Source organism: Podarcis raffonei, chromosome 4 (assembly GCF_027172205.1).
Source record: "Podarcis raffonei isolate rPodRaf1 chromosome 4, rPodRaf1.pri, whole genome shotgun sequence".
Classification (NCBI taxonomy): domain Eukaryota; kingdom Metazoa; phylum Chordata; class Lepidosauria; order Squamata; family Lacertidae; genus Podarcis; species Podarcis raffonei.
Window position 1 is genome coordinate 96,103,498 of NC_070605.1, and position 23,840 is coordinate 96,127,337.

General features: G+C 39.6%; 1 protein-coding gene across 3 annotated transcripts in view; it reads right to left on the reverse strand.

Moving 5' to 3' along the window:
• UGGT2 (UDP-glucose glycoprotein glucosyltransferase 2) overlaps positions 1 to 23,840 on the reverse strand; it is a 76,288-nt gene that overhangs the window by 24,076 nt on the left and 28,372 nt on the right. For all 3 annotated transcript variants that reach the window (XM_053384579.1, XM_053384580.1, XM_053384581.1), the window contains 11 exons: positions 22,010 to 22,101; positions 21,645 to 21,795; positions 17,614 to 17,733; positions 14,152 to 14,237; positions 11,107 to 11,242; positions 9,340 to 9,471; positions 8,162 to 8,323; positions 5,086 to 5,209; positions 4,898 to 4,996; positions 2,526 to 2,620; positions 211 to 417 (listed from right to left, as the gene is read on the reverse strand). In XM_053384579.1, coding sequence (XP_053240554.1) covers positions 211 to 417; positions 2,526 to 2,620; positions 4,898 to 4,996; positions 5,086 to 5,209; positions 8,162 to 8,323; positions 9,340 to 9,471; positions 11,107 to 11,242; positions 14,152 to 14,237; positions 17,614 to 17,733; positions 21,645 to 21,795; positions 22,010 to 22,101 — 1,404 coding nt within the window. The remainder of the gene's footprint in view (positions 1 to 210; positions 418 to 2,525; positions 2,621 to 4,897; positions 4,997 to 5,085; positions 5,210 to 8,161; positions 8,324 to 9,339; positions 9,472 to 11,106; positions 11,243 to 14,151; positions 14,238 to 17,613; positions 17,734 to 21,644; positions 21,796 to 22,009; positions 22,102 to 23,840) is intronic.

A 23,840-nucleotide genomic window follows, 5' to 3' on the forward strand; every position in this document is an offset into this window, starting at 1 on the left:
CCCAGGTCAGAAAAGCTAAAACATCTCCCCCAAAGAGAGACTGGGTGTCAAATCCAGCCTGGCAACAGCACTTCCAAACACTTAAATCAGTTTCTCCTTGAATTCACAGTGCAACGGCACCAAATGAGGAGGGCCTTCCTTTAAAATTACTTTGCTATCTTGTACGTTCAGCAAATGCAAAGAGAGTAAAGGGAGTATAAAACTACTAACTGGAACAAGAAGTGTCTTGATTTTAGTTCCCGTAGCGAGAGATCTTGCCGTGTCCTCTTTTAGAATCCGACCGAGGAAGTTTTTCAGACTAGCGTTTTTCTGCGTTAGAAAAGCTGCCAAGATTGCCCTTGCAATGACAGTGTTATCTTCAGTTATTTTCGATGCAGGATTATGCACAACCCCAAGCTGTACATGACTGCTAGTTTTCTGTAAGACACAGATAGAGGTTACATGTTTACTTATTATTACAGTTAATGCCTGCAAGTCCCTCCCAGACCACCAACTCTCTCTCTCTCTTCCTTCAAATCCCTTCTCATAACCCACTTTTCCAATGAAGCCTTTTGATAAGCCTGTCAGTCTGCATCTGCAACTGGAGTGAAGCCTAAATACATTCATCCTTCGGTACCCTTGCCTCTCCTTTCCTTGTTATCAACTCTCGTGTTTTCTAAACAGGTAAGGCTGATGGGGAGATGCTATGAAAAAATGAGAGCAATTGGCTGTGGCTCCCCATATATGCCGAATAAGCTCCCTTTTACACTTTGTTGTGTTTGTCACTGCAAACAATGGTGTACACGCATTAAACAGGCTTGCTGATGAAGTGTGAGTTGGCTTTTCTTTTCTTCTTTTCTGAGAACGGCATTATAAGCCTATGGAATCAAACCAAGGCTCCATGTAGTCTAGCAATCTAATCTCAACCAACAACAAGTTTCTAGGAAGTTTACGAGCAGGGCATAAATGTTATAGTCCCGCCTCCCTCTCAGTTTGCATTTCTTGGTATAGAAAGTATTGTAGAGATCTTTCCTATTTTAATTAATTCAAGAGGGTTATGGAAGCTTCTGTGTGTGAGAGAAACTGGTGCAAGCTGGAAGTTTCTACCTGACACCTAAGTTTCTATTCTGCCTAGAAACAAGCAGAAGGTTCATGATGTTTGGGTTATTCCTTCAGAGAAGTTAAGTACAGCAGGCTTAAACTGGTTCTGTTCTCTCTTCCTGTCAAGGTCATGCTGACTATAAAAGTAGGGCCAGAAGGAACCCGAGTTTCACTTTCTATCTCTCTTTCCTTCTGGTGTAGTGTCCTGTATATAGTATGCTTAGTGTTAAGGTTTTAGTCTTATTGTAAGTTTAAGTTAAGTCTGCTGCAACTGGATTTCTTATGGACAGTGCCAATCCTGAATGTATTGTATTTGTGACCATTATGCTTATTTGCCTTAAGTAGCAGTAAAGCTCTGCTGGATGAAATATTAATTGCCTCTGGTCTATTTCTTTGGGAATCCTGCAACGTAAGTTTTTACTCTGCTAACTATATGTCGGAGTTCTGCTCTGCATCAGTAATGAGTAGAATTTATGTTACTCCCTGCACTCAAGTATCCAAAACGCTGAACCTTATGGATAGTTCATGCATGTAACGCAGAATTCAGAACTGTTACGGTAGGAGCAGCCAAGATATAGTGTTGGGTCCAGACAAAGTTAGCTATATATTAGTCCAGTTGAAAGCAATGGGACTTATGCTGGTCACAATTAACTAGTCCCGTTGAATTTAATCACTGACCTGAAATCTTATATAGCATATAAAAGGTGGTATATTCTGAACAATCAAGCCAACAAAGACAAATGTGACTAAAGCACACTACCTTAGTTTGGATCCAACTCAAAAGATGCCAGCTTATCTTTTAGAGCAGGAGGCTGCAATGGCTGTTTTCCTGAACATTATGAAAGTCCAGGAAAAATATCAGTTTGGCACAGTAAAACCAGATTTATAGGACAGTTATTTACTCTGGAAGTGTCAGATACTTTAAAATTTTATTTATTTAGGCAACCATTCGGTTCATCCCAAATGCAGAAATGGGCATGCACTGCTCAGTATGGAGATTGGATCATTCCCATAATCATTTCCTTCCTTCCTTATTAGATACACTCTTGCTAAATGAAGGGTTTGGGTGCTGACATTGTAAACTGCATGCATATAATGAGCTTGTACCATTACATATAATACAGAGATGTCAAAAGAAGTCAGCATCTTTCATCTGGCCTATTTCTCCCAACTCTCTTTGGCTTTTTCAGTCCAATTCCTTGCCAGCTTTGTGAATTGTTCAGTAGCTAATACTTCCATAAGCTTGCCTTTTCCTTAAAACTTTTTATTTTATTTTATTTGATGGAAAGGAGATAAATTATTAGGTTAGCAAGACCCATTCCATAGTGATCAAATACTGTTGCTGTTATTTATGTTTCCATCACCATCCTCCTTCAGAGCCTTGCTGAGAGAGATTACCCGGCTGCACTCATACTATGCGGACACAGGAATTTTACGGCACTGACCAGGTATTTCAGGGCATTTGAAAGCAGTTGCCTCCCATCTGGGTTATCAAAATCAGCAACAATCCATATGGTGCCTGGGTATACTACATCTTCATCTAAAAAAAGAAAAGGGAGGGAAAGAACCCAGATTGAACATTTTCACTTTTCAACATTAAAAATAAATAAATAAAAAGGGAAGTGCATGAACAAGAGTGCACTGACAGAACAGAAGCGTGGATTGCTGCATACAGTGGTACCTCGGGTTAAGAACTTAATTCATTCCGGAGGTCCGTTCTTAACCTGAAACTGTTCTTAACCTGAGGTACCACTTTAGCTAATGCGGCCTCCCGCTGCCGCTGTGCGATTTATGTTCTCATCCTGAAGCAAAGTTCTTAACCAGAGGTACTATTTCTGGGTTAGCGGAGTCTGTAACCTGAAGCGTCTGTAGCCTGAGGTACCACTGTACAGAGCTATTTTAAAATATGCTAGTAAGTATTTGGGGCAGCACCGCTCACCCCATGTTCTTACAATAATGTGACATATGACTGAAGCAGCAAGGAGAGGGCAGGACGCTGCCCCTACTGGACCCACCCCTTGCCTGAATGTCTGAATCAGATAGCCTAGTCTACAAGCGTAGGTCCCTCGCATGATTCAAGGATTCTAAATCATCTTCAGAGCTGGTGCACGCACCGAACTTCAGCCCCAAAGTGCAGCTGCCAGGGGGTGGGTCTGGCAGGGGATGCACCAGAACGGCCATTAAGCACGGCCCCACTCTCCCCATTGCACGACAGGAGGGAGAAACAACTGCAGAAGGCTTATGTACTTAAGTCTTATTCCTGGCACAAATATAATGCCGAACTACGATTAGCTCTACAAAGGGAGGAATGCCATGCAAGAGGAGGAGGAAGTATTGTGCAGCCGACATCTCCTCACTAAGTGCACAGCACGCCAACTGAAGTAGCCATTGTCACTGACTGGGAATGTTGTATCTCAACCAAGCCAATTTAAGAGCCAGTTGTTAAATCCGTGTTCAAAATCAATTGCACACATTGGGACAGAATGTGGCTGATATGACATTAACAGATGCCCCATGTGTGGGATAACCAGTCGCATATAACGAACATGCTTAAGTCTAATCAATGCATGAAGGGGTTAATACCATAGAGTAAACTGTCCTGCCAGGCTTAGCTAGGTCCATTTCCCCTCACCTTTGTAGAAACTACCGGTAGGTAATCAAGCCTTTGTTCTTCCCAGTCTACCTGAGAAGCTCAGCACTTGAAGAGGTTTGAGGTGGTTGCTCCAGCCCAAGCACATGTCTCTCACAAGCCACTCTTGAGTTCTTATACTAATAATTTAGGAACTTTCACCATTTTGTAACTAAGCTAAGTTTTACTGCCTGTAAAACTTTTCTGAAGCATCTGAATCTTTTCTTTTTTAATACGATTTTTATTAAATTTTCTGTTTTACAATTTCAGATAAACACTTAACATACTTAAGATATCAATGACTTCCCTTCTTCTCTTTCCATGGTTCATTTTACACATCTTATATCCCTGCATATTTTACAAAAACTATACCAATTGGCTTTCCATTATTACATCCAACAAAACTTATTTTACACTGTTGAATTTATCTTAATGCTGCCAGCGTTTTCAGCTGTACACAATTATTTTCCATTTATTCAATAAATGTGAAGCACATGAATCTGACCTTTGGAGAGTTGTAAGTAAACAATTTTTTAAACTTACCAAACATGTGGCCTTTTCTTATGCTAGGGGGAAGAGGAAAACTTTGGAAAGAAAATTTTTAGGGAACATTTTGGAACTCACTTGGAGGGGCATATTTTAAAGGTCTAACAGGCTATATTTCCACGCTTTACTTTGCTGCGTATTTTGTGGTTTTAAATCTCTGCTGGGGTTCTCTTACCTAAGAGTACTTGACCCAAATTTGGATCTTGTTATATTTAAGTTACATTTAAGGATCTTGTTATATTTGAATTATATTGAATCAAATTACCGTATTTTTCACTCTATAAGATGCACCAGACCATAAGACGCACCTAGTTTTTGGAGGAGGAAAGCAAGAAAAAAAACTTTATGAATTTCTGAAGCCAGAACAACAAGAGGGATTGCTGCACAGCGAAAGCAGCGATCCCTCTTGCTGTTCTGGCTTCTGGGATAGCTGCGCAGCCTGCATTCGTTCCATAAGACACACACACATTTCCCCTTACTTTTTAGGAGGGAAAAAGTGAGTCTTATAGAGCAAAAAATACGGTATATTGAATGTATATTTGAGGGTTTTTTATGTAGCTTAAAGCAACAATACAATGTTATAACTAATCTTAGTAAACCATTCAGCTTTCATAACAACAGTTAAACAAAAACAAAATGTACCTTTCCTTGTAACATACTTCATGTTTTCTGAAATAACAAAAGTCTTATCTTGAGAGTCCAAGAAGGAAAAAGTTGAGAAATCGTTTGTATCTATAGGCACTGCAAAAATTAAAACATGGCTTGTTAATATCAAATATGAAATCAAACTTAGGGCTGACAGAAAGAAAAGAAGCAGTACTTGGGTTTACCTGATGGGGATGCAAAGTTCAAATATCTTCTTTGAGGATCAAGAATCTTGTCATGTATATGTGAAACTACATTCTGTTGCTCCATGATGAAGTCAACTGCATTTGTATGATCATTCAGCACGCCCTGAAAGGAAAACAACAGTGGAAACAGGAAGAAATCCCGACGAAAGAAGAATGGAGAATGAAGTTGATGGAATACACAGAATTAGACAAGCTAACGGGGAGAATTCAGAACCGGCGAGACCATAGATTTACCGAGGATGGGAATAAATTTACAGGGTATATTAAGAATATATGTGAAGGTCAATTAACGTTTGTAGGTGTTCAAGAAGCTCTGTGATAATAATGGAAAGAAATATTGTTTTATAATAATTGTTAAGATTAATTTGGTTAAAAATATATATATATATATATATATATATATATATATATATATATATATATATGGAGGCAAGAAATGTGAATAACTGTGAAAACATGAAAATTTCCAGATAGACTGAAGAAAGTCTGAAAGTGGAAAGATTAGAATTGGATGTATAATTCAAATGGAATGTTTTTTTTTATTATTGTTAAATTTGAAAATTTTATAAATAAATTTTTTTAAAAAAAGTATTACAAAAGAAAAGAAAGGAAAACAACAGCAGGTTTGTTCAGTTTCCGCACCACTCAATAACTTTAGATCGTTCTATTGGTACCTATTTGAAAAGTACCAGTGCCTGTAAAAGGTCATTGGGGTGGGTAACAGCTCCAACTTGTGGTCAAAGGCAGGAAGAGAACTTCCCAGAAGTAGGCAGCTCCTATAACCCAGTTTGCATATTCACCAATTTTATTGGAATTTTATACCAACACTAAAAAGGAGGGGGGAAATGCATACTATCTTGATCAAAAATAACGAGCTAAATAAAAGAGCTACCAGTGCATGAAAAATGTAGGACACCTAGCCAGCGTGGTGTAGTGGTTAAGAGTGGTAGTCTCGTAATCTGGTGAACAGGGTTCGCGTCTCCGCTCCTCCACATGCAGCTGCTGGGTGACCTTGGGCCAGTCACACTTCTCTGAAGTCTCTCAGCCCCACTCACCTCACAGAGTGTTTGTTGTGGGGAAGGAAGGGAAAGGAGATTGTTAGCCGCTTTGAGACTCCTTCAAGTAGTGATAAAGGGGGATATCAAATCCAAACTCTTCTTCTTCCTAAGGGGGGGGGAGTGAATTTCAAAACTGAGGTGAAGTCCTGCTGTGTAAGGTGAACTGCCTCCCCTCAGTGGCGTTTTTCAGTTGAGCATCCCCATCTTTGTGGGGGAGAAATTTGGAGACTAGAGACTGGGGTGTCAGCTGCTGGGAGCTTCCAAGAGTCCATAAATTCAGGCTCTAGACTATAATACTCGTTAGCCCAAGATATCTTTTTTTATAATGAAGGTGAATCCTGTTATTTTAAAAAAATGGAAAAGACGCTAGAATGGATTTGGGTTCAATCAGCACTCCTTCTCCCTTAAGTGGCGTTGGGTTGGCTCTGCAGAAGGGCTATTGAGGAAGAGCTGCCAGAGTTGTGAATAGCAGTGTCATATAGAGGGAGTTATAAAAGAGGTGATGCGAAACTTGAGACCCCTCAATCTTTAACTTGAGACCCGTCAACCCAGTCTCCATCATCATATTCTGGACTAACAACTGAGTCACGTGGGTCAGCCCCTGGTGTTGGTAATAAGGTTGTCTGAAATCAGTACAAATGATCAGAAGATTGTGGAGCAATTTCTCCAGGGAAGAATGCCATCTATGAAGCAGAGTCTTAGAACACAACTGCTTATATAATTTTGTGAAGGCCTTTATGTCAGGAAGCTAATAGCAAAACAGCCTTAGGTAGACCATTACATTCAGAAGGAGATGGAGGGTGGGAAGGAGTCAAAGTTTGTCCCCATGTTGAGAGGAAACTTCTCCCAGAAATGCCTCTTTGGTTAATTTGTCTCTGAACATCAGCATTAAGCTTAAAAGCATGTGGGATGGGTTGGCTGGTGGACTGCAAAGAGTTAGGGAAAGGGAGAGTTAAAAATAATAATTTTTTGACCAGGGGGAATCGGTGACTCCTTAAAAACTCCTCATTGTCTGGAGGCTGAGGTAGAATAAAGCATTTCTAAGAGCTCACACTGTTCTGTGTAGCCTCTCCAGGAATCTTCTCTGCTTCTCAGATGAAGGAAATAAGTGGTTAAACAAGCTTCAAGTGGATGCTCCAAAAAAGCGTGGATCTTAATGATTCATTCCCCAGGTATTGGGATCACCTGGCTTCCTGCTCTGAAGGTTTCATGGCTTGCACAGGAATGCTAATGGCCTGCTCCTGCTCTGCTGGCTCCAGGTCCTTGCCCTTTTTCAAGTGCCTTGCAAGCTACAATGCAGCTGCCAGAGGCAGAAATTGTGGGCTCATTTGCTGTCATTCTCCCTTCCCAGAGATGCAACAAGCAGGTGTTGGGGTGCCAGTATAACACACACCTCCAGCCAGGTGCCGTGGATCCAGAGCGGGTTGTGAGGAGCTTTGCAAAGGGCAAAAAAATACATTGTACTCCACTTCCGCCTTCCGCTAAAACAATCACAGGGAGAATAAGAAAGAAGGGAAGGCAAGAAACAGCCAAGCAGATAAGGCAAATGGGGCTTTTACTGTTGTTATTATGATTCGAATGGGCAAAAGACAGAGGTTACTGTGAAGAAAAAGGCGAGGAAGGAAAAAGTGAAGTCAGGAAGGTGGTTAGAACATCACACACAAATTATTCAATCATTTGAAGAAAAGGATAGTGGGGAGAAATGTCTTCTTATCCAGTCCACATTTTTGTAGCAACATTTGTCTTCATACTGTGGTTCCAAGCATCTCAAGGATTAACAAGGGCTTAGTTAAATTCTAAAGCATGGATAATAATTATATATTAGGTTTCAAAATCATGACTGCAAATTAAAATAATGATGCCATTTAGGTTTTCACAAGATTAATTCCAAACCGCCTCGTTATAAAAAATGTAGAACATAAGCACAACTTAAGCAATCGACTAGCCATTATTTCACTGAGCATTTGCTTAAAAATAAAATAAAATGCGAAACATACCAAGAACACTGCCCGCTGGAAGGACTCCGTGGCATCCATGATCTTCACCAGAGAGGTTTGCAGCTCTGCTAGATTCATCTCTTTTCTGTTAAAGGGCACACCATTAAAGAGAGCTTGAGGCAATGGACCCAGGCCAGTCTTCTTATAAAACATCGCTCCTGCCTAGATGGAGCAAAGATGTCCCAATTATATAGAGCCGACTGTGGAAAAGTAGTGATTAGATATCAAGAGAAAATGAACACAAACATCTATGCATCGCTTGCTGGGACAGGTGAGGAGCAAAGTGATTTATTATTCCTTTACAACTTTTCAAGCAGTTATTTTAAAGGCAGGGGGACTGGCAATCGCCGGCTGCGAACATGATTTCCTGAAACAATGCATTAACAGTATTTGGGTTGAATTCAGGTTAAGTTAGTTGAACTCAGTTCCCACTGGAATCAATGGGACAAGTCAAGACTAACACGAACACAAATTTCAATGAAAACTAGGTTTAACTAACTTCTTCTCTATCCAACCCTCTGGATTTCATTTAGACCTGCAGATTAGTTGACAGCAATAGAATACTTCATATATTTATTCTTTCAAATCAATGCATTGATGAAAATATGGAAAGCTGGTTGAACATGCACTGTCATAGGTGAAAAAAGATATCATGACAGGCAAGTCAAACAAGGTAACGCCACTGTTTTGAATGATAGCTGCCTATCTGCCTTTCCTGCTTACTTACAAAGCCAAGCATCAAGTTGAATTTACAGAAGTGGATTCAGGATGACTAACACTGCAATCCTATGCACGGCGGCTCAAAAGCAAGTCCCACTGAGCTCAATGGGGCATGTCTCCCAGGTGACCGAGATGCTGCCTGTAAAATGTATTAGGATAATGTTGTTTTCTGTTTCCCTGTTGACCCTCAAACAACAGAGCCTATAAGACTCATTTTAGAAGATACATCCACACAACTGATCCTGGCCGTTTCCTGCATTACAGCACCAATGACGCTTTGCCGATATTCCAGATTCTGTGGCATAGGTATTGTGGGAGGTGAAATATTGTACCTCCTCAAACACCTGATATTCCAAAACCTCAGTATTCAATGCCCGTGGATTTGTGCCACCTACCCAAAACTTTAAAAAATGATTTATTTTTTGGTACATCCTCTTGCAACTCTGTACTGTTCCTACCTGTCTGTTCTCATCATAATCAGAATCGACACCCAAGATATCTTGCAAGTCAGCATGAGGAAATCCTGTGACAAGAAAACGCTTCACATGCCCCACAGAAAGTACACCTCCCTCTTCTACTTCATGGTACATCTAATTAAAAGAGAGAGAGGAACAGATAAAGAAATGTGATCACCCATTCTACTGATGTATTCATATTATATTAAATTTTTATTGCCAAGCTGCAAGTGGATTTTAAAGGCTCCTGCCGCCCAATCACAGGCCCATCTAGCTCATTTTATTACCGGGTTTTTCAGCAGTAACCAAGAGACGGCACACTTTAATGCCTCCGCCAATTAAACTTCAATGAACTTTCACTCTTAAACTCATCCATCATATGCATTTCTGGGCACTTAGGGGAAAAGGAGAAATTCAGGAGAGAGAATAAAACCACCCTTTATTTTCTGCACAATTACATGCATCCATCTCACATCCTTCCAGTACCCAGCCATGAAATGCGTCAAGAAAGCAAAGCAAATATTTACATAATAAAGCTGTCTTGTTGCCTACTCTCTTCCAGAAGCCCAGAAATATGAGTAAACTGCTAAATATGCAGTCATGTTAGAAATATCACAGCTTAGCCGTCAGAGCTATTTAAGGGAAGACAAGTAGGGAGGCATAAAACCTCACAGCTATAAATTAGCCGCTAATAAAGTTAGGTTAGAAATGGGGAGATTTCTATTACTAGCACATAATTCTAGGACAGCCTCCCTAGAACAGCTTTGGGAGCAAGGAGTCCTGACGGCTTCATGAGAGTGTTAGATAAAATTAAAGAGCTAGGCTTTCATGATTTTACTCTGCGAGCATCAGTTTAACCCACGCTTAAGCACCTGGAATTTACCTTCCTCCTCCAGGGTTCCTGTTAAGCAGGAGTGAACCAACTCTCTCAAATCCATATATTTAGCGTTTCTCCCCTTAACAATCCCAAACTGGTGGGCAGAAGCCATTTACACCAGGGGATCAGGAAGTCTTTCAGCCCGACAACCAGATTACTAGTGTGGAAAGCTCTTTGCGGGACAGTGTGTGTGTGTGTGTGTGTGTGTGTGTGTGTGTTGCATTTCAGCAGCGAGTGGTACCACACCCCAAAAGTGGGCAGGGCCAGACAAGGACACAAAAACAAACACAGCCTCTTACTGGCCTGGCAAAAGCACTAAAGGATGGATGTTAAATATGTTTCATAATAATGCCTAACACTGAATTCACCATCTCCCTTTTTTTTTTTTTTTTACTATCATCGACCTGAATTCCGTTCCGTGTTTTCCAGTTTAACAACAGTTGGGTTAAGAGTAAGGAAATTCTAATCTGCCTCCACACACACACACACCCCGGGCTTGCCTAGCGATTCTTTAGGTTTCCTTTGCTTTCACCTGTGCCGCATTTCTCCGTTTGCATGAGTCATCTGAAGCTAGCTGAGACTTCCTGCTTATATGTCTCAATTGCATGCACTGAGTTGGGGGGCGTGCGTCTCTATCTTGAGGCAGGCAGCTGAATTTTATGTTTTTGGCCCATTCAGGCTAAGATCTGTGCCAAAAGGCACATGGATCTGCATCCATCCCGCCCCACCAGGAAAGCTTGGTAACGATGAGAACAAAACTTCTTACGGAAAAGTATTTAAAAAAAATAAATGCATTTAAATAGTATGCCCCGTGACTACTTTGTAAATGTAGAAAAATTAAGGTAACCTTGGGGGGGAAAGGATTGTTTTAAAAATATTTTACAAGCACTAACTCTCGTCATGGCAGTAAAAGCCGCAGGGATATCCATTTCATCTGCAACGAAGTTAAAAGCTCTCCATAAAGCTACACCTGCATTCTTGTTTCCGTCAACGACTTCATCGGTATTTAGGACGAAAACAAACCCAATTCTGTTCAGAAAAGAAATGAAAATTCTGTAAGAGTTGCACCATTTTATAAAACCACATTAAAGGCAGATTATAGACACGTTGCATGTGAATCCAAACAGCAAGAATAAACTGGCAACATTCAAAATATTAAAGTGAGTGGCAGTGGCCTACAACAAAGAAAAGCAATTTAATTGTTATGAAACCGTCTACCATTAGTGACGTTGACTGTGCAGGCAGTGAAAGAGGTAAACTGGAGGACTAGATAGCCTAGACCTGCTTAGAGAAAGGTTTTAGGGTTATCTTTCTGTGTGAGCTCAATCCAATTATGACATCTGACTGCAGATAGCTCTCATGTAGCTATAGGTTCATGGGAGATTTTGCCTGCTAGTTAGACTGCTAACCAGAAGATATCAAAAATACAAAAGAATCTTTTGGGTAAGAAACATAGTTTCCTACTACAGAAAATATTCTAAGTGATAGAGATAAACAGATATTCATACAGGCTAAAAAGCATTTTCCAGATTAATGGGACTTCACTCTAGAATAAGATAGTTCTGAAGTAGAAATAAATTGTCCCAACAAATTGCCTTCACCACATCATTTGTGAAGTAAACTTCCTAGCTTTCCTATTCATCAAACACAGATACCGGAAGAACTGGACCCTGCTCCAAGGTCGTCCTTTATCCCTGATTTTGCTGATGGTTCAGGTCCTAACGTGATCTTTACTTCTGCTGAGAAACCTTATCTCCTACCTTGACCTCTCAAAACAGATGTCTATGTCCTATTCAAAACCACACTATCAAAATCATGTCTGCACATTTTCTTTTTTAATATGATTTTTATTATATTTTCTGTTTTACAAATTCAGATAAACATTTTACATACTTAAGATATCAATGACTTCCCCTCTTCTCTTTCCATGGTTTATTTTGCATATCTTATAACCCTGCATATTTTACAGAAACTATACCAATCGGTTTTCCATTATTACATCCATCAAAACTTATTTACACTGTTGAATTTATCTTAATGCTGCCAGCGTTTTCAGCTGTACACAATTATTTTCCATATATTCAATAAACGTTTTCCAATCTTCTTTAAATGTATGTTCTTCTTGTTCTCTTATTCTACACTTTAAGTCTGCAAGTTGTGCATATTCTGTCAACTTAAGTTGCCAATCTGGACCTCCCTCATTTTCCATTTTGCAGCTAACAAAACATGGGCTGTAGTTGTTGCATACAGAAATAACCTTTTCTGAGGTTAAAAAAAAATGTCCGCACATTTTCAGTCTTTAACTGACCTGGCACTCTGCATTCCTTATTCCCCCTGAACATCTATGATTTATCTCACTTGATGCCAACAGTTTTATATCAGCACAGTAATTCTCCAGTAGCCAAAATTCCTGCCCTTTTACCTAGACTCTACAGTTCCTGGTATCCCTTCCCTCCTAACTTTAGCTAAGTCTTCTTTGCAAGTCTGTACTTGGTAGTTCCTAAGCATCTTTACTGTAAAATTCTGCTTGTCCCATCCGCCAGCAGCAATAAGTATTTTAAATCAGAATATCAAGCACAGCTTTCCAGTCCTAGGACCCTAAACTAGTTTTCTATGGTGATTCTATCGAGAACAAATCCAAAGTAATATCAACAATTCTCCACTGATAAAACAAAGTACTGTGAGAGGAGATCAAGGTTCATCTAATCTAGCTTTCTGGTCACATGTGCTTCTGGAAGCTTCCGTCAAATCTATGGAGTTACAGGACATGCACAATTACAGTTGCAAACAGTATTTCTTTATTTACCTAATAAATATGCACTGGTTTATGCACTGATTGATGTGGAAAACCTCAAAGGTGGAAGGCCCAGTGGGGGTCTAGCTTGCTTCATCTCTACAGCGTTAAACGCAACTACAACACCTATAACCCCATGTAATTCATCTGCAACTGCTGTCCTGGTTAAAGTATGGAAAGCTTTAATGCTGTTTAATGCGGATTAAGGTTTCCATACCACCTTGCCCAAAAAAATCTACTATAAATGCTATCTGGACAGAATTAGAGAATTATACAGAATCCCTAGAACCCATCAAAGCTGTTTACATTCTTTTAAACTGTTTTTTAATTGTTTATTTCTTTAAAAAAACAATGTTTAAAATTGTTTTTAACTGGTTTGCATAGCCAATGCCCTTTTAAAATGTGCTGGGGTGGGTGGGGATTAATTTGGTAGTTTCTGTTTTTAGTTTGATTATATATTCTGTGTTTTTATATTGTCATTTTATCCTGTGAACTGCCCTGAGACCTGCGGGTATAGGATGGTATATAAATTAAAATAAATAAATAATTGATAAAACAATTAAGATAAATCCACAACCCCTCTTTAAAACACACCAAGTTAAAATACTAAAATGGATTAAAATTATCTCAACTTTTAAAGCATCTGGTTAGGTTTGTCCAAACCAGAGCTTTCCAAACTTTTCATGTTGGTGACACACTTTTCAGGCATGCATCATTTCGCGACACAGTAATTCAGCTTTTCTGGCAAACCGGAGGTTAAGCTAACCCCTTATAAGAGATACAGACACATATATAAATTGTAATAACAAAATGTATGGGGACAAACCTCGACACTGCAGCCGACACACTAACGTGTCGCGACACAGTTTGGAAATAATGTTTTTAACAGGTGCCAAAAAGAGTTCAGTGAAGGCCTGATCTCAATAGGCAGGGAACTCCAAAGTGCAGGTGCTGCCATACTAAACAAAGGATTGAAAGGATTTTAACTGCCCTTACCCTATCATGAGCACAAATAATCATGAACACACAATTAAGAGAATGGTTGGAAGGGCCCCAAGGGTCACCACACATGACATTTACACAGACTGTACGCCAGTGTACACCATCATGTATAAGAAACATATCTGCCCATATTTCAACTTACCTAAGAGGCACCTTTTGAAAGTAGAATACTTCTACAAGTTTCATGAAGTGAGCTGCTTCTTCTTGCATAGGATCAATAAAGATGACCTGACAGGAGAAGAGAATCCTTAGGCCCAATATCATTCCCTGTACTTTCTCTGCTCTTTTCCTTTGCAGACTTAAGAGGCCCAAAGGAACACATTGAGGTAGCATATCTGTTCTAGACTGTATGATTCCAGACCGCAGGTTTGGGCTCACACAACTGAATTATCTCCCGCAAAAAATATTGATGCCCAACAGACGACATTTAGCCCAGCAAAATCACCTGATGTACTTGTAGGCTATGTGGAGAATTGTATGAGGGACATTCCCAAAATGTGTACAGTGGTACCTCCAGTTATGAACTTAATTCGTTCCGGAGGTAGGTTCTTAACTCTAAACCGTACTTATCCTGAGGCACGCTTTTGCTAATGGGGCCTCCGGCTGCGTGTGCGCCGCTGACATGAGACTTCCGCTCGCATCCCAGGGCAAAGTTTGCTACCAGGAGCAACTACTGCTGGGTTAGCGGAGCTTGTTACCCGAACCGTGTGTAAGGAGGACGGTTCCACTGTACTGTCATCTGCACCGTGAAATGGTACAGCCCATACACAGATTTATCACTTCAGTGAGAGCTACTAGTTCAACAATATCAGGAAATATCAGGAATATCAGGAAAAAGTAAGCACATCCCTAGTAATAGCTAGGGGAAATGGAAAGATAAAAGTCCATTTATATACTTGAATGCAACTTTAGAATTTATGCATTTGTAGCAAAAGTCTGGGTGATAAACAGTAGCAGATTTGTCATTTTGAATTTTGTTCACAACCTCCCAAAATGTATATGCTTACCGCTTCCTGCGGCCAACCTTTGATGAATGCCACTTTTGCAGGGGGTGGTGAGAATACTTAAAATATGTATATCTACATTTTGTCTACCAATATTTTACACCCTGGAAAAGTTATTACTCTAGGTTGCTGTATTTTTTATTTTCATTTTGTTGTTGTTTCTGAATATCTTAGATGGCAACTTTTCATCTTACGCATTACAAAGTCAAGAAGCTGAACCTAAAAACGGAGCCAAGATTTTCAACTTTTGGAGGTGAATTCTTACAATGGCATATACTCATTTGACCACAGACATCAACACACAACAATCTGGCTAGCAAAGTGACTGCACTGGTTCTCTCAGCAACAACCTTTTCAAATATGTGCAGGAAGTTATCAATCAGCTTGGCCAAGTATGAACTTATCATGCTAAAAAGAAGTAAGTTGTGTCATGTTAGCTGTATCAGGATTTAATGCAGTATTCCAGACAGACAACAGTAGGCTCTCTCACAGTAAAGTGTACTTAAATTAAAAGCCTAATCACAAGGAAGAACAGAAGGATAAATTGAGTTTTAGTGTCTAAAAGCCAATCAGCCATAGAGGTGCACATTTTAATTTCGCTTTCTTCTATGACACACTGACAGAAATGATATGGAGCATGGCTGTTGCAGCTCAAGCAAGAGTTGCTCTCAGTGTGTGTCTCTCCACACAACTACTTTATTTAAGTTAGCAGCAGTTAGGCAATGATGTAGGTTGTTTCTCCCAGAAGATGGCATCTAGACTTGAATCATGTAAAAGGTAAAGGGACCCCTGACCATTAGGTCCAGTCGTGACCGACTCTGGGGTTGCGCCCCTCATCTCGCTATATTGGCCGAGGGAGCCGGCGTACAGCTTCCGGGTCATGTGGCCAGCATGACTAAGCCGCTTCTGGCGAACCAGAGCAGCGCACGGAAACGCCGTTTACCTTCCCGCTGGAGCGGTACCTATTTATCTACTTGCACTTTGACATGCTTTTGAACTGCTAGGTTGGCAGGAGCAGGGACCGAGCAACGGGAGCTCACCCCGTCGCGGGGATTCCAACCGCTGACCTTCTGATCGGCAAGTCCTAGGCTCTGTGGTTTAACCCATTAGGTATTTTGATGGCTTTTGCTGATCCCAGAAATTCATATTCACATTTCGCTTCTAAAAGTGCAATGGCAGCTTTCACAGTCAAAAGAAGCCTAGCTTTTGCCATACTTTCTGAACATGTTGCTGGGATAAGCTTAGAATTTTTGGAAATCAACTCTGATGGTTACGGTTTCAGCAGGTAGAAAATAAGAATAATCAGCTAAAGAGGTTCTGAAATGCTGAACACACTGCCAAAATCTCAGATAAAATGTGCTTGTATAAATTCAGTTATATATCAGAACATTTGTGGATACTCAGGACCACAGGGGGCTGATTCCTAAGTTCCTGTTGTGGCACAAGAGATGCCTCTTCCATGTAGCCAAATCCCATACCATACTGGTATACTCTTTAATCAGGAATTCCTTGAACTGTACAAAAGATGCTGTAATAACCAGAGGGCTGCATGCTGTAATGGCACGGGACAGATCAGCCCACAAATATGAAACTGATGAGGTACATGCATTTTACAGTTCAATGGTTCCAATTTTCTGGCTGCTTATCTTGGTATGAATGAATAAAACACATACAGATTGCAACTTCAGTTTAGGGCAGCTTATACAAAGCACTTATGTCATGTCCCAAACCCTAGCGGAGGCCAAACTTCTGACACAGTGGAGGAGAAACCAGGGGGATCAACACGACCAGCAAAGCACAACCTGAGCTTGTCAAGTCAGGAGCCCCTTGGCTCAGAGACTCCTGAATGAGGACTCCAATAAACAATATTTCCTTAAATAGTGCCGGATCATAAGGTCGGCCAATACACAAGCTGGCAGCTGACCAAGAGGCAACTGAGTGCTAGGTTCCCAAGCCAGAAGATTGTCCCTTTAGGGTTCTCCACTTTTGAGAAAAGAGACGGAGCCCAGGAGGTGCAGTCTGGCGAAAGAGAGGTAAAAGTTGTGATTCTCATAACAGAAAAAGTATATACTGTATTTTTCCATGTAAAAGATGCCCCCATGTATAAGATGCCTCCTAATTCTGGGCAGCAGCCAATCCCACATGCCCCCAATGCACTACCCGTTTATAAGACACCCCCTCCAATTTTAAACCTTCAATTTTTAGGAAAAAACCCTAGTCTTATACATGGAAAAGTACGGTACTTTGAACTATCCAAGGTCCTCCAAGTCCAGTCTGATCTTATCTGCCTGCAGCTCCAAGCTTTTGCTACTTGGGAATACGCTGCCAGGAGAGAAACATTTAAAGATGTCTTATCGTATCCATTTTCTAGTCAGATGCAAACATCACCTTTTCAGAGTCTTCACGGATACACCAACACAGCTATACATATTTTGCACACAAGCAAGTGAAACAATCTTAAATGACATACACAGACATGTGAATTGCTGCCCAGAGGGTGGTGAGGGCTCAAGGGCTTTTCCATGACCTCCATGCAGAAGACCCTAATCTCAAAATAAACAAATATATAAATAAGTTTGGCCAGTACCCCCAATACATACCATGTTATATAGATTGCGCCGAATCTGCCGCATCATTCCTGCATATGCTGGTTTAAGAAGTTCCTGAAAACTTGTAGGCCACTTGTCATAGATGTGATCTGTTTCTAAGTCATTGATCCACTGAAACACAGAAGTGATTGCCAGAGTTACCATTAAAACCAAACAGTATAACCAGTTACATGATGACAACATACTCACATGGCTGTAAGGCTGACGTCTTAAGCACATTAAGTGCTTCTTTGTTACCTCAGCTACATGGGAATTACCTTTCCCTAAGTAACCAATCACATAGTTGGGAGAACATTTAAAAACGTAACCATGTAGGTAAGGACCAATTGCAAGAGTCCTCCTGACCATGAAATTCTGTGGGAAAGACTGAAGTTCCTGGCCTCTATTTTACATATTTTATGTTTAGGGAAGCTTTTCATGTTTGATGGATTAGTGTATTTTAATATTTTGTTGGAAGCCGCCGAGCAGATGGGTGGGGTATACATAAATTATTATTATTATTATTATTATTATTATTATTATTATTATTATTTATTATTATTATTATTATTATTATTATTATTATTATTATTATTATTATTATTATTACACACTTGCCTGAGAAGTAAGTATCATTTACTACAATGGGACTTACTTCTGAAAAACAACTTCAGTGTGACTCTGTTAACACTCATAAATAAATGTGTTCGGTTTAGGTATCAGATATTTCAATAAAAAGGGAAAGGGATAAAGAGGGGTCATAATTTCTTTGTAAGACAAAAGTAAAACAATAGAGTATATTATCTGATATGCCAAACAGTGTTACTGCTTAAAGTTTTCTCTTGTCTAACTTAATATGGTGCTAAAAAGGATTTTCAAAGCTTAAGAAGCACTTTATAGACTTTCTCCCTTCAGGGACACTTTCATTGACTTGTCTGCCAGAGAATACTTGATAAATTTCACTTGGAACCCTGCCTTACACAATACATTGCAAAAGATTCTGATGGCTGTTCTAGAGTATGCATTCATTTCACAACAGAAGTTTTCAGGGTTGTTGAACTGGAAGTATAGACTGGGTTCATACCATGGTATGTGCTAACCATGGTTAAGAACCCCCCCCCCCAACTCAGCTCTGCCCAAGACATGATGGATAACAACAACAACCAGGGAAAAGAAAGTCAGAACATCTTACAAGGACAGAAAGAAACACCACAGACAGAACAATTGCCACACACAGGAAGAACAAGGATATAGTTTGAGTTCCTTGCTTGTAGCTTTATAAATCATTTAATGTGCTAACATAAATAGAAGTTATTAATATTGCAGTTGTTGTATAAGGGATTATTATTATGACTGGAATGTAATGGAAATTATAGGATTTTGGAATGCAGAAATTAAGCAAATTATCAAGCCATCAATTCTAGAACGCATGGGGCCACTTTATCTAAATTATATAATTTGGTATTTGAACAATTGGTATTAATAACTTATTATAAATTAGTATTGTTATGATGAGGCTATTATTGGTTTATAATTGAAAACTAATAAAAATTATTATAAAAAGGGGGGAACCCACATTTAAGTTTTCAATCTTATAACAACCAGACCAAACATTTTTTTTTACATGCTTGTCTGCTTTTGCTTCTTCTTTGCCCAGGATTCAACTTTATAAGTTCATTAGGATCGCTCCTGTCTCTGTGGTGCAGCAACCTCCTGAAGTGGAGCAATGCTGTCACTGCCCAAATAGTTTAAGGTCTGGGGTCAAACACCTAAACAGACCATCGTTTTAAATGACAGCGCCGTCCAATCCTAGCCAGCAAAGCCAATGCATAGGGATAATGGGAATTTGTTTTATTCATTTAAAATATCTTTAACCAGCCATTCACTGCAAAGTTGCAATCCATCAATATCTGGAATATTTGGTTATCCCAGTCTGGAATATATCTATGCAGCTCTGTTGCAGGGTGAGACCAGCAGAGGTGAGCAAACTGCCTTTCAGAGAAGCTTGTCAACCATTACTGAAATCCACAGCCAGAGAAAACCATACAAAGAACTGGCAGGGCTTTTTTTCAGCCAGGACTCACCGAAACTTAGTTCCGGCACCTCTCAGTTGGGTGCCACTGCCGTTATAAGAGAACAAGGGATTCATGGTAAGTTCTGGCACCTCTTTTTCTAGAAAAATAGCACTGAGAATTGGTACCTACAGCCTGCGTTTAACTATTAGTAAGAAAATGTATACACTGGAAATCTCATGACAATCATTTAGGAAACACACACACAGAGAGAGAGAGAGTGCGCTGACAAGAAAGTTAATACTGGTCTACTGTACTCTGAATAGATTTAATTGCATACAAGTTTTTTAAAAATTACACAGTTTAAAGAAACACACATTAAACATATAAAGGAGAAGAGGGTTTCGTCCCCTTGGGAACTCAAGGATATATAATGCAGTAAGCAAGTAATTAAAAATTTCTCAGCTACTACCTGTGTTCATATACTTGTCAATAAAGGGTAATTTAGCATCCTTTGAGGTTCTTCCTTTCAATTTCTTCCTCACTTACAAGGAAATTTATCATTTGATACTGAAGACTGTTTATCCACTGATGTACACTTAGTTAATAAATGCAGAATTTAATATGGCAACTACACATAGGAATAAGGTTGTTTTTTTTGCAGTTGCACCTGAATCTTACCCAGTGGTTATCAAGTTCACCAGTAGAACTTTGTAAGAAACCTGAATCTTAGCAATTAATAAATCTCTTTCCTTCAAACAAATTCATAAAATATACAAAGCTAATTTTCTTACTTAGGGGTGTGTATTTCAGTATAGGGTAGAATACTACTAATAATAATAATAAAGATTGCTTTGTATAGGACTCATTTTTTATTGAATGTCATTTGCAATATTTGCCTAGAGCAGTGGATCCCAAACTTTATTTCCCATGGAGCATATGAAAATTTCTGATGATCTTTTAGCTGGGGCAATTAGAATAAGATCCACTATTTGAGTATTGATTCAAAACCCTAAAATGTATTTTATATAATTGACATTTTATTTCTATTCTTTGTATATTGCATTGTTATTTTATTGTTCTGGCCGATGGCTGATGCAAATAAAGATTCACTCATTCTGAGGATCTTGGTGGAGCAATTGGTAATTTTTCTGCCTCTTGCAGTATTTGTAGTGCACTGCGCAAGATGCTGTATGATTTTAAACTGTATTTCATTGCTTCTTTTAATTCTTATATTGTATTTTATTGTATTACGATTTGCATTCCACTGAATTCAAATTGCAAATCAAGGAAATACAATATACAAAAGAAGCAACAGAAACACACTTAAAAATCAACATGAGTATGCAAAGATGCCAAGTACCACTTGAATGCGGATCACTGGTGGTCCATGGACTACAGTTTGGGGACCCCTGCCTTAAAACAAGAGTGGCCCTTCTGCAAATGGAAGTGCTCATTTTTGTTGCTGCTCCTGCCTGTACTACCCTGTAAAAGTTCTATACAAGTTATGCTGCATAAAATGGGCACAGACCCATTTTACACACATCATAGAGAGACAGACAATAAACTCAGACATATTTCACTGCTTGCTAAGAGTGGTTTCGACAAGCAACTCAAGGGAAGACTCAAGGGTTTCATGCAAACGTAGCCAGAAAGCATAATGTAGCAGCACTTAAGAAAATGAATGCAGCCTATCCCATATCTGTCATTTAAACTAAGCTAGAAAAACAGTTAAAGTCTTAACTATACTTCATGAATCAGAATACCTGCTGGACTTTTTAGTGTTAAAGCCTTAAATGCAGTTTTCAAGAGAGGCGGCCATGTTATTTAGATGCAGCAAAAAAACAAAGGGAAGAATTCAACTGATACTTACTTAGGGCAGACCTGCTAAAATAAATGAGCATGAGAAAGCTAGGTTTATTCATTTCAAGAGGTCCACTCTTGAATAAAACTTAGATGAGTATCACCCCAAGGGTCTCATGGGACTTTAAAAGTTGTTAGCTAGATAAAGAAATTAATATGGTTACTTACTACTATTGAAGAGTGACGAATGTCTAATGCATAAGCGTCATCATCAGAATGGGCATCTAATCTCATGATTTTACTAAGAACATCTCCTTTAATTCCAAGGGAGTGAAGTCCACGCATTGCTTTCTCTTCTACCTTCAAAGTTTCTAAAAGACTATTAAAAAAACCCACAAATATATGATTTAGTTAAGCAACTCTTTTGTTCTTCCTCTCAATTTAAATTGAACAAAACAATCAGATTGCTATACTTAATATTCTTTTTAGGACTGTCAATATAGAGCTAACCACAGCTTAGCTGGTCTATGGATCAAGTCACTGGGCCTTTTCGGTATAGTTAATATAGGAAAGTTGCATAACTAATACTTTACCTAAATGGATCATGAAGATTCAAATCCATACGAAGACCATTTAGAAATAAACGTGCTTCACCAGGCTGAAGTTCAAGAGCTTCATTCAGATGCTAGAAAGATAGTAAAAAGAAGAAGTCAAGCTTAGTATAATTTAGTCAAGACAGTTTAAAAACCCATCTTCAGAATATCCTCATCTTTCAAATCTGAAATCTATGTGAACAAGATGACATTAATTTTGGCTGGATAAAATTTAATCTTCTAATTATTCTTGTAGATAAGGGATTTCTCCTCTTCTACAGAGTAGGCTTGATGCTAACTATTCATGAACATCATTCATCCTTTCTTACATATTCACTGCTCACAGAAAGGAAAAACCAAATAACCTGAAAGACAGGCTTTAACTTAGTTTGACAAGTTATATTTCAGGAAATTAGGCTCGGCATTTGTTGCTGAACACACCAGAGTCTTTGAAGCAAACCAGTTCTTGCTCGCTATACAGGGGAAACTTGAAAAATTAGAATATCGTGGAAAAGTTCATTTATTTCAGTAATTCAACTTAAAAGGTGAAACTAATATACGAGATAGACTCATGACATGCAAAGCGAGATATGTCAAGCCTTTATTTGTTATAATTGTGATGATTATGGTGTACAGCTGATGAAAACCCCAAATTAACAATCTCAGAAAATTAGAATATTGTGAAAAGGTGCAGTAGCTATTCAATCCATAACACCTGCAATGGGTTCCTGAGTCTTTAAATGGTCTCTCAGTCTGGTTCAGTAGGAAGCACAATCATGGGGAAGGCTGCTGACCTGACAGTTGTGCAGAAAGCCATCACTGAGACCCTCCATAAGGAGAGAAAGCCTCAAAAGGTAATTGCAGAAGAAGTTGGATGTTCCCAAAGTGCTATACGCCATAATCATCACAATTATAACAAATAAAGGCTTGACATATCTCGCTTTACATGTCAAGAATCTATCTCATATATTAGTTTCACCTTTTAAGTTGAATTACTGAAATAAATGAACTTTTCCACAATATTCTAATTTTTCGAGTTTCACCTGTATATTGCTGCATATGGTGAAGTGCAAGTTGCTTCCCATCCCGCTGTAGGTCACATACTTCAGAAGGTTTTCCTGAGGGATCATCTATTCCAACCACCTGCAATGCATTCAGTCTCCAGTTTCTGTCATGGTACAACACAAACATCTGGTCATGCTGAGCACTGGGAGGTTGCTGGGATGAGATGGTGATCTCCCAGTACCCAGCCAAGAAGCTAGCTGCTCCACCTGCCAAAAATGCAGGCAGGCAGAAGTACCGGGGAGGGCAAAGCCAGGATCTTCTGAATCATGAGCCAGCCCCACTGCTGTTAATTGCCAGTAATTAGACTGATCATTATAGCAGCTCCAAGCTGGCATAGTCCTGGTCTTTGAATGGCTCTGTTTGATTATCCCCAACCCCAGCAGTAAAAAAAAGGTAAAGACCCGCTGGACAGTTAAGTCTAGTCAAAGGCGACTGTGGGGTGTGGCACCCATCTTGCTTTCAGGCCAAGGGAACCAGTGTTTATCCACAGACAGCTTTCTGGGTCATGTGGCCAGCATGACTGAACTACTTCCGGAGAAACAGGACACTGTGACGGAAACCAGAGCGCACAGAAACGCTGTTTACCTTCCCGCCGCAGCGGTACCTATTTGTCTACTAGAACTGGTGTACTTTCGAACTGCTAGGTTGGCAGGAGCTGGGACACAGCAACGGGAGCTCACCCCGTCACGTGGATTCAAACTGCCAACCTTCCGATCAGCAAACCCAAGAGGCTCAGTGGTTTAGACCACAGCGCCATCCAGCAGTG